The 10864-nt window shown below is 41.4% G+C and overlaps 1 protein-coding gene across 4 annotated transcripts; it reads right to left on the bottom strand.

Moving 5' to 3' along the window:
* Nucleotides 1-33: 33 nt before the first annotated feature.
* On the bottom strand, nucleotides 34-10604 carry LOC111246377 (uncharacterized). Of its 4 annotated transcripts, none has more exons than XM_086983844.1 (8): nucleotides 10215-10598; nucleotides 8552-8757; nucleotides 7923-8278; nucleotides 6729-7552; nucleotides 5825-6194; nucleotides 3750-3932; nucleotides 3237-3549; nucleotides 34-3054 (listed from the first exon to the last, which is right to left on the bottom strand). In XM_086983844.1, the coding sequence occupies exons 1-8, from the start codon at nucleotides 10308-10310 to the stop codon at nucleotides 2985-2987; spliced, it is 2418 nt and encodes an 805-aa protein (XP_086839970.1). In that variant the 5' UTR covers nucleotides 10311-10598; the 3' UTR covers nucleotides 34-2984. The 4 variants fall into 4 exon arrangements, 3 of the variants coding, with proteins under 3 accessions (XP_086839970.1, XP_086839971.1, XP_086839973.1); XM_086983845.1 differs by lacking the exon at nucleotides 10215-10598 and adding an exon at nucleotides 9745-10083; XM_086983847.1 differs by lacking the exon at nucleotides 10215-10598 and adding an exon at nucleotides 9507-9716.
* Nucleotides 10605-10864: the final 260 nt, after the last annotated feature.

Below are 10864 nucleotides of genomic sequence, written 5' to 3'. Positions count from 1 at the left end.
TATATATATATATAAGATATTACAACGTATTAATTATTATTTATAATCAAGTATCTTAATCAAACTTTATACTACTATAATACAAATATATAATAGCGGAGCTATATATAAACATATTAAAGTAGGCAAACACAAAAGCTTACTGTGTAACTTCTTAACATGGACACACATATAGTACAATACGGGAGTTCCGTGTGTTAAAATCTCGTTACAGTGACATCAGCCAGTGTTTGTTTCACTCTGTTCACTCGACTCCTATGCTTTGTTTCGATTCTCTGCTAGTAACCCTCAAGCTGAACATTTGTTTTCAGAATTAGCGAGGCCGAGATGTCGACAAAATAGTCGGTATCAGGACTACAACTGGCTATTATATAGTACAACTAAAGCGTGTATACTGTCCTTCTCTAGATAATAGTAATATCTCTGCATCGCGCCGTCACTTTGTCATGTTATGCCTATTTTTTTACTGCACCTAGATACATATCTTTCTCAGTCGTCTTTACTTTTAAACCAAACAAACCCAGAACAATCACTCAATTAATAGTTGTATGTATCTCCCTGACTTATGTTGTCATTGACATGCGAAGCGCAATATGTCACGATTGTGCCTTTAAGGCACCAAGCAACTAGCTGACAACCAACCAACCAACCAATCGAAATTACCTGCACCGCCCTTTTTGTCATACAGAATATAGATATCGAATAGAAAACAAGACTGAGGCATCACTTGTGAGAACATTTGTTGTGGGTACGATACACACATTACTGCGTTATAAAAATAGACATAGGACGATCGAGACTCGAATAACTTGGTGCTAGGCAACACGAAAAGCTGTAATTTCGAACCGAGATCCTTCCTAAATGCCTTTTTTCAGCTCGCAGTAGTAGGTGCGTCTTGCTTGATAAAAACACGTTATTAAAAGCTAAGGTGACATTATTGTTTGATGTATGGAGCCTCTCTGTCGGCACACACCACATTATCACTCAAATAGGATATTCGAAGCGGTTCGTTCTTTCCTTGTATAACCTACCACACGGATTTCCCCATATCGCTTACGTCAGTTACCCTCTTAATATAACTGACTGAAATATATGTCGACAAAAGCGTCGAATGACGCTATATATATATATATATATTGCGTCCTTCCATGTAACGCTCTTTTTGTCTTCGCATATGCTCTGATTTAAATGTCAATGTGTATATAATTAGCCATTGCGGTCCCAAATCATAATTCTGAATCTCCTAGAGCAGGCGGGCGTTCTCCGATTGTGGAGTAAACTAAAAGTTTTTGATACTGTGAAAATTATGTTTCCTTATGACTTGTGGATGCATCATGAAATGTATTTACTGCAAACGTTAATCATTGTATGTATTATATATGAGAGGTTTCCGTGTGACAAGTCTTAAATTCATTTCTTGTTTATTTTAAATTATATATAATTTTTTTCTCAACCTTTTTGGTATTGCAGACAATGTGACTGAAATTACCCAAGGGAATTCTTTATATAAGCACTCCAAAAGTTGACTTAAAGGCAGCAAATAAACCAAGGATAAGCCTTTCTCAAAAAGACTTAAGTCATTTTTTTTCGATTTTTAGTCACATTCACTTCTGGAGTTACCTTGATGTCCTCGACTATCTGATAGTTTTTATGCTAAAATCTGCAGTATGAGGAGTCGAAAAATTGAGAAGGACAACAAAAATTAGAGTTCTTTGTACAAAAGGGCTCACATCAGTTTCGATACCTGCTAGTACCACAGAAACTACAAAGATGTTATTTGTCGAACTCGGTTTAAAAATATAGTTTTGGTTTTCTGGTAGCCCTAACTTAAAGAATACTAGTTTTATCATTTGTTTTCCGTAATTAATCTTAGCCAAAGTAGATTTAGGCTTTTTCGCGCAAAAACCCTTCATATTTATATATGTCTTTATGTTCGTATGTTTTGTGAGCTTGTCTAAATACAGGGGTGAGGTTGGGCTGGTTGAATGTCGTCGTTATCTTTTCCATTTCACTCGATTTCATTATACTCTCACATATCGTCATACACGCTTGCACTGCCTCCCTCCCACCCTTTCTCTCTCTCTCTCTCTCTCTCTCTCTCTCTCTCTCTCTCGCTCGCTCTCTCTCTTTCTCTCTCTTATACATTATCCCATAATTCTAATAATCATTAGCATCGTATATATATAATCAGTATCTCCCTCTAGAACTAGTACGCTCTAAACTATTTTCTTCTACAGTTCTACTATGTTCATTTTTCTTCCCCCTATCTTTCCATGTCTACCTCCCTCTCACTCGATGAGACGCTTCAACACGACGAGCCGACAGTTTTGTCCCACTCAATCGCATCATCACCATCATCACCGCCTATGTTTTCTCTCCCCTTTTTCTGCACCGTCGAGATCGATCTTCGAGGGAGGATAGAGGAAGAATAAGAAGCTACTAAGTACATTTACACAGGATTAGTTGCAGATGGAGTTGTGCCCGTGGGCGGCGGCTAAGGCAGCGGTGACTTCCGGCTAACCGTTTTAGCCGTCGGCGGTCACATAGTGCGCACGTACGTGTCCGGCGAATCCTCAACAGCGACTGGCTGCAGTTTCGATGCAATATCGACGCCCAATGCAGTAAATGTTGTGCATTAGCTGTTAGCGCACGCTGTGTCAATGAGAGTCCTAAGTCGATTGGATTCCAACTTCGAAAGAGTTGACCATCTCCGTCACTATGGCAACGCTGCTGACTATTAAATACTATGAGAGCGTTTCTATTATTCTTTTCCGTTTTGCGATGCCACAAGCTAATGCAGACATCGTCATGTCACTTTTTGCCGATCTGACATAGGCGATCATCCGTTAGTGTTGTCTGCCACCGGACCAGCTGCGGTGTTTGAATTGACTGTGTTGACGGTAAAGCGAAAGGCAAAACACTCAGTCTTGCTGAGCGTCGTCGAAACCGCTATCGCACAATTACAAAGCGGTAAATGCCCGCTGTTATGCGGAAGCAGCTGACAGAACTTTATCTGTCCCGTTTCCCGTTGTCCTTTCCCGTTCCTCACGCTCTCTATAACGGAAGTCAACAACAACAAGATGCCAAAGAAATTACATTACCATTTTACACTACTCATATCTAAAGGCTGCATTATCCTCTTGAATTACATACGCGTAACATATAGCGACCAATTTTAGATTGTAGTATAGCCGTTAGTGACACTTAGTTGTCAATAGAAAAAACAAAACCCCTACTTTTTCAGTTGTTCCTTTTTCGACTCTCTAATGGCTCGCGCTAGTTGTCTCTGAAAATCTTCTTCGTTTTCAGCATATAGAAGTGACTTCTTTCTCCGAACGATTTTTTTCTTAGGAGGTACCGCCAACAATTTTCCCTTAGCAGGTGAGTTTTTACCAGCTGAAAGCTTTTTGGTCTTTGACAATTTTCTGGGTCGTTCCTCTTCTTCGTCGCTGTCATCATTGTCATCATCATCGTCCTCGTCCTCGTCAGAATTCGTTGGGATGGCTTTCTTTCCTGACTTCCGACCATGAGTTGATATACGTCCCCGTCCTATGTCAAACACAAAATCCAGCCCAGTAACGAATAGTTGCGTTTTGGACCACCTACTTAGTAAAAAGCTGATCACTAGTTCATAATTAACATATTGCGCAAATCAATGGCGTAAACTTTGTAACTTTTTCACAACTTTAACTAGTATGCACATATGATCAGGTAAGACTTATGTGGGTAAGACCTTTCCCCAGACTCACCCTTTTTTCGCGCAGGAGATGGCTCCCCCTCACTGTTGTCCTCAGCAGGACTATCTGCCTCGTTCTTCTTCGAGGTCTTTTTGGTCGGCGGCCGTTTTTTCGGTGCTTTTCGACTGGAACCACCGTCCCAGTCATCTGAATCTGAATCCGACTCGGCACCCGTTGTTGTAGACTTTCTTTTAGCTAGAAGAATTATTTTACAATAAAAAATTCGAGAATCCTGGATTTCAGTCATAGTGATGTTAATACAATAGAAACAACCTTATAATAGTTTCTTTTCAAAAGGAACTCGACACAGGAAACTAGGGTGTTCGAGATAATTAAAATAATTTTCGGCAAGCTGTTTATCGTAATGGGTATGCTTTTATCCGCCAACCCTGATATCAAAACAAAATCAATTCTTTCTAGAACAAAATTTCGAACTCATTATGGCGGAGATAGGAAACTCATTTTCGGGATATGCGCCGGAATTTGATTTCAATTAATTTCCTCGGGCCTAACAAAACCCACTAAGATTATATGCTTCTTGGTTAGCTGAAATCCGCGGTTTACTGAGTTATCATTAAGTACGAGGTTGCGAAAGGGACAGTTACAAGCTCTTCTATACGAACACAGGAAGCGTACTGCAAGAAATCGCAGTAAAAATTTTACCGTTATTTGAAAAAGAGAAGGGGTTTATTTCACTACGCCAGCAACTGAATCTAACGTGCCACTGAATGTAATGGACTGAATCGTTCACGAAAACCCTTGGTCTTATGCCATGAAACCTCGACAGAAACTCACTGAAGACAATAGAACCGACTGACTGGATCGATATAGGTAGCTCGTAAGTTCTCATGCAGGTCACCTTGGATTTTCCAGCGACGATAAAACGTGCACTGTGGATACAAAATCAATTGCAACAAGAATCACTGGCATATCCACGATCTAAGTGTGAGTAAAACCAATATTCCAGCTATTTTTCACATTCTGAATATTGTGTAGAATAAACGGGGAACTAATGATGCCATCACACTGCTCTCAGAGAAGCGTAATCGGCGCTAAGTAAGTCTATCTGGATTTTTCACAAATCGTGGGTAAACCGTGAGTGGTCACTATACAGTAGACCACACATCTCTCAGGACTTATATTCATCTTGCAGACAAGATTTTATTCCTTGAATTACTGCGTGCGGGATATAACTGAACTATAATCTAACAAAGCTCGATACACCACTGCTCGCTCACTTCCCGATTTAGGAGGAATTCAAACGTATAGATTGAAATGTTTTGACATGAGCTTACGACTGGTTTACGGCCCCGTATATAGGCAATGATTAAAACAAGCGACAATTAGAAATACACCCATCGGGATGCAAATTATTTAAATCAAATATCATTTTCCATTTGGATGCGACTTGTAAAAAAATCGACATTAATTTTGCCAATTTGTTCTAAACGCTCCGTATCTACTGTTTTTTATTTTTTTTTGCCTCCTAAACACTAGTTTTTTTTCCCATGTATGACGTATTTTTTCTGTTCCGTCTTCATATTGTAGGGAAACATGAGGAGAGCACGTTTTCTTATATACTTTTTTCGTTCATTTTGTGTTTAACCCATGACAAATATGCAAGTATTGAGCGTAGGAATTATGAACTAGTGCCTTCTTCCAGATAGTGGTGCTAAACAGTGTGATGCCGAAAACATGCTTTTTGGTTAAGCTAAAAATAGTTAGAATAACCGTGAAGAGCCGATAGAGATGAAACTAGTTGATTCGCATTTTAATTTGATAGTATACCATTGACATGCTTATTTATAAGCATGCCATTGACAAAAGGATTCTTAAATTGCCAGCACAACGTTTTGGGCAAATTCACTATTAAGGTCAGAAGTATTTGTAGTGCTCCCTTCCAATACTGTCGATTGACCCTCGTAAGAATTTACAAAAGTATAAAAGTTAAAACTGGACAAATATAGAGTCCGAAGTAGAAAATGTGATGCTCTACATTTGCTGCGATTTTGATTTATTTAAACCAGCAATTGTACTACCCAGTTCTAATAACAGCGATAAGACTAATACACGATAACAATACCAACCCTGATGCTGACGCCTCTTAGCTTTCTTGCGTTCATCATCACTCGAAGCGTAGGTAGCAATCCATTCGTCGTCGGAAGCCATAAAATCGTCAAGAGATATCCGCTGGATTAAGGTGCGATTCGTACGAGTACTGCGCGACTGGCTTGTACCACCTGTCCCACTGGTTCCTTCGGGGCCTGCACTGGCCGGCGTGTTCAGGCTATCTGAGATATTGCCAGCCCCGCTGCTACCTGTAGTGGGAGGATGCGGACTACGCCTTCGAGATGAAGTGTCTTTCGTAGTAGCAGTTCCTTTACGACCGCTTACCAACCCTGCCAATCCTGTCGAGGTGCTGTTCAGTGACTTATCGACGGATTTCTTACCCTTCAACTGAAATTTTCCAAACGAGAAGTTGTATGTTGGAAATGTTTAAAATATAAATATAGATTTTTATCTTTTTCCTATTTTGTATAGCTTAGTCAGTTCTGTTCAACTGTAAGTTGTGGTTACGTAGTCGTGAGTAATCGAAATTATGACATACAAAGCTTATTGTGGTTTCATGTATACAATAGTAAAAGTATAATTACACAAAGCAAAATTACCTCTGTGCTTTATATTTTTTCTATTTCTTTATTGAGAAGATACGCCCCAGTAATTTTTTCTTATGGTTAGCTCATTCAATAATTCGTGAGCTTTTTATAAATTGCGAGAGTATATGTAGTATTATATTAATATATTAATGCTACTATGATAAAAGTTTATGATTAAGCTTCATAAACGTCAATAGAACTGTATAGCTTCGTCGATTTGTCTTGCGAGATACCCGCAGTTGTAAACAGATACCTGCTTTAAACAGCTGTTTATTACATAAAAATGATAATAATAATTATTATTATTACAAGGTGATCATTCATAGTTACTTACGGTCTGCTGTTGCTGTTGTTGTTGCTGCTGCTGCTGCTGCTGTTGTTGTTGGTGCTGCTGCTGCTGTTGTTGTTGTTGTTGCTGCTGTTGCTGCTGCTGTTGTATCTGCTGTTGCTGTTGTTTGTTTTTCATGGAGGTCGGTTTGGTTGTTGATGTTGTTGTTTGAGGTTCGTCGTCCTCCTCGTCAAAGTCGAAATTCTTGAGTTTGCTCTGTTTTTCGGGGTCTGGTTTGCTCTCTTTGGCATCCCTACCGGCCGCGTCCTTTTTGCCTGATGAAGACTTGTCGCTGAGGATTTTCTTCGTAGCTAAAGGTGACTTATTGGCATTAGTCGGTGTACCAGGCGTGTTACATATAGTACTATTTGTATTTAACGCTACAGCAGGTGTGTTAGCCATGGACTCAGCCTTGTCCTTCTCACCTTTCCCGGCTAAAACCCCCGACCTACCGCTTCTGACAGATGGTGTTATCTTGGCATTACTCGCATCTTTGCTAGGTACAATCTCGTCGACCTTGTCACTAGCTACCCCTTTCTGCCCTTTAAATATCTGGTGATCGTTACCAGATTTTCGTTCCTTGCCTATCTCTCTAGGCAAGGCCTTAGCCCTCTCAATGTCGCCTTTAGGCGACCTTGAGCCTAAGCTGTTTGATGCGTCGGGCACTTTGTCAGCGACCGCGGTTTCACTGGCCGATGTCCGGCTATGATCAGCATGAATTACTAGATGACTTTTCTTTAGTGTATGCCCTCCCCGTGGGCTGTGCTCTCTGATGAAATCCTTGTCCCTTTCCTGGGCCAGCTTCTCACTTCGCCGACTCCGTGCCGGTGCTATCCGTAGATGATATATGGAATAAAAAACATCGGACCCAACAAGAAAGGGGAAAACACAAGAGAGCCAAAATAACTTGACGAAAATAAAATGAATTACAGGCAACAAGGAACAAAAAGCTACAAATAAACTATACACCAGAATAAATCAAATAGGACAAGGGTAGAGCGGCTTTCGAAAAAATAATGTAAGGTAAATTATTTTTCTTCATGGCACTTATTCCATTTGCCACAACCACCGTGCGTCCGTCATAGAATTTTAATTATCACACCCTTGCGCAAAAGTTCAAAAGCCGAACACTGTGATTTCGTAGCATAGGAATAACAAAATCATCTATTTCTAGAAGCTTCAACTCGTAACTAAACTTACACAAGCCATTCTTAAGTGGCGCAGGTTTTCCATTATCCTTTGGTTGACCATGAACAACTGGTGAAGTCGTTGTCAGATCGTGCAATGGAGCCGACGCGGAATCATGGCCAGCTCCAGTGCGTTGGTCGCCATGAATCTCCTTGTCACGATCCCGTTCCCCACGGTCTCGGTCTTTTTTCTCACCATTGAGTAATGCTGGCTCAGTGCTGTGGGTCCCCGAATCCTTTTTGTTACTTCCAACACCACCAAGGCCAGACGTTGACGTCCCCTGGCCGGTTGCTGTCGCATCCTTTTTTATTCCAGCAGCATCATCCTTATCACCGGACTCGTAGTCAGCCACATCAGAGATGATTACCCTAATAGTCACCAAAAGTCGAACCATTTACGTATCTTTAAGATTTAGCCTTTTGAATCAACAAATCGTAACGGGTAGATGAGATCCAAAAATTCACAAACAACTAATTTACACGCCAATTTATTTGTACACAAAATGCTAAAGCTTTTACCTATATCGTCTCGGTTATAGCTAACTGAGCTCTAGAGCTTTGCAACTCTTGCGTGAAGCAAATAGTTTTAAAATTGTCTTCTTGAAGCTTAGGTGTTGATCAGTTCTTATATATTGCACTTACCGATAACGGAAGCTGTTTGGTAAAAGAGAAAATGAATCGCCATCGCGTATCCTTTGGGGACAATCCTTCTTAAGGACCTCAAAACCGCCTTTCGAGTCGTTTGGGAGAAAGAAGCACGGGTTGACGTGCGTCGGGGTGAGGAAGACGTCGCCGTTCTCTTGGACCTCAAGCAAGGCGTGGTTTCGGGAAACTTTTTTATCGGCACACTGCACCAAAAGTCAATTAGCGACAAACAAAATTGCAAAATCTATTTAATTAGCGAACATTTAGGTACTAATCCAAGATTGATAAAGCTGCGGAAAAAATATCTATTTTCTAGCTTAGCGCAGAAATCAAGTAGCCATGTACTACCATGAACAATAATAAGTACAAAACTCTACGTCACGGATAAATTAATAAAGTACATTCCTGTTAGATATTGTATTTCTATTAGTAGGACAATAAGCAACCATCGAGGAAATCATGGTGTAAAAATTACAAAAAAAAAAATTATCTTCCCTCGTCGAGTTGAATATGGATATATACTCACTATTACTACGTGTACCACAAACAATAACCTTCGTGCGGAGGCATTGGCGATAAACGTTCTTAATTATCTAGACACCTATAAAATGGGGTTCTTCACGTTTTCAATCACTTTCGTATATTTTTCAGTAACAATAATACGCTATTTATGATGTCATCAACTGAAATTACCGTATCTCACTGATATTAGTACTATTGACTAGGCAAGTGTATTACAGGACAATGAAGTATGCACGTGGAAGGGCAAATACGCACTAAACTTCTCATTCTCTGGCAGTTCAACAGAGCACAGGAGATTGTCCGACTCAAGTGTAAAGCAATGACTATGATCATTTAAAGTTTATCATACTACATTAATTCTCTCAAGTTGCTTTAGCGCAGAGCGTGTCATTCCAGAAATATCTGAATGGAAATGCTACAAATACTTTACGATTTTCATTGCTCAAATATCGGAGAGAATTCGATTTGTCCCATATCAGAATACCCATTGCGCGTTCGATGGGTCTTCAGTCTTTATCGGTACAATAGGATAACAATGTTCTGGGTGCTCGTTCATCAACGCTATTAGTATTTTAAACAATCATGTAAAACAGGTGCTACATCGACGGCACCCACAAGATCTACTCCTGGACATTGTTACAGACTATTTTGTCACTCAAGACACGCACAATGGCTGGAGAATACTCCCTTCTATGAATCACAAGAAGCACTTGCACACAATCACACAAAATAAACATTTGTGTTTTAATTTCGCACATTCACGCACAAACACACTCATCATTCGGGGGGCCTATCGCCCATTTTTCACCAGGCCCGGCGCACAAATTTTTCTGAACTGTTGTACGAGGACAAAAGACCCATTAAGGCGGACCATTCCGTACATCACGAAAGAAAGAAACACATACACGGCCAGCCGCAAACCAATAGAACGTTGTATAAGTATTCGCTGTTGATGTCGTAGTGCATGCATATAGCACGATAGCACAGCACACAGATATAGGAGACGAATGACGAACTGGGAGGGGGGAGGGGTAGATGGTGTTTCTAAGGCGCGGTTTTTGTCAGTTTCACCCAATGAACTTTCGGCTTCTGGTGGGGTGGAGGACGCCCGTGCCCCCCGGTAGGATCCAGCACTCACCTCTAGTAGCGGGCCACGGCCGATGATCGTCTTTCCCACTTTGATGTCCACCCTCTTCTGCGCGCCCTCGACGGGCTGCAGCGTCACCAGCTTCATGGCAGAGGGGCCTGGTTGCTCGGACTCGGGACGTTGGTCTCCGCACCGGCCGCTCGCCGCACGAGCCTCGACGCCACCGCAGTGCGTTCGCTGACTGCTCTTCGCTGGCTAAACGCAACGCGAACACAACAACGAACGTCACTTAACGTTCGCACATCTGATATATGCTACTGCTCGGACTAGCACCGCTACTACCCATCAAGCAACCACTCAACTCAGCACAGCTCCTCCTCAACAATCAAACAACAACGCTTTGCTTGCCAATGGCGTCCGGGGGACAGCGGCAGATCGAGGCTCCTCGGAAGCACTCCGACCAGTAGCAGCAGCAGCGGCATCGCCACCAAGACCACGACCATCAGCCGCTCCTGCTGAAGCAGCAGCAGTAGGACACCGCAGCAACACAGTTTCGAGCGCGCCTGTGGCGAGGGGAGCCGCTGAGGCGCTCCGATCATTGTTTACGTTTATTTTTGGTCAAATTTTTTAAGCGAATTTCAGTACAACAAAACCTAATGCTACAGTTATCGTTTATCTGATAAGCGCTGGTAGAGCAGATA

Source organism: Varroa destructor, unplaced genomic scaffold (genome assembly GCF_002443255.2).
Source record: "Varroa destructor unplaced genomic scaffold, Vdes_3.0 BEIS01000003.1, whole genome shotgun sequence".
Taxonomy (NCBI): Eukaryota; Metazoa; Arthropoda; class Arachnida; order Mesostigmata; family Varroidae; genus Varroa; species Varroa destructor.
Note: the sequence above shows the minus strand (reverse complement) of the source record. Positions and strands in the feature narration are given on the sequence as shown.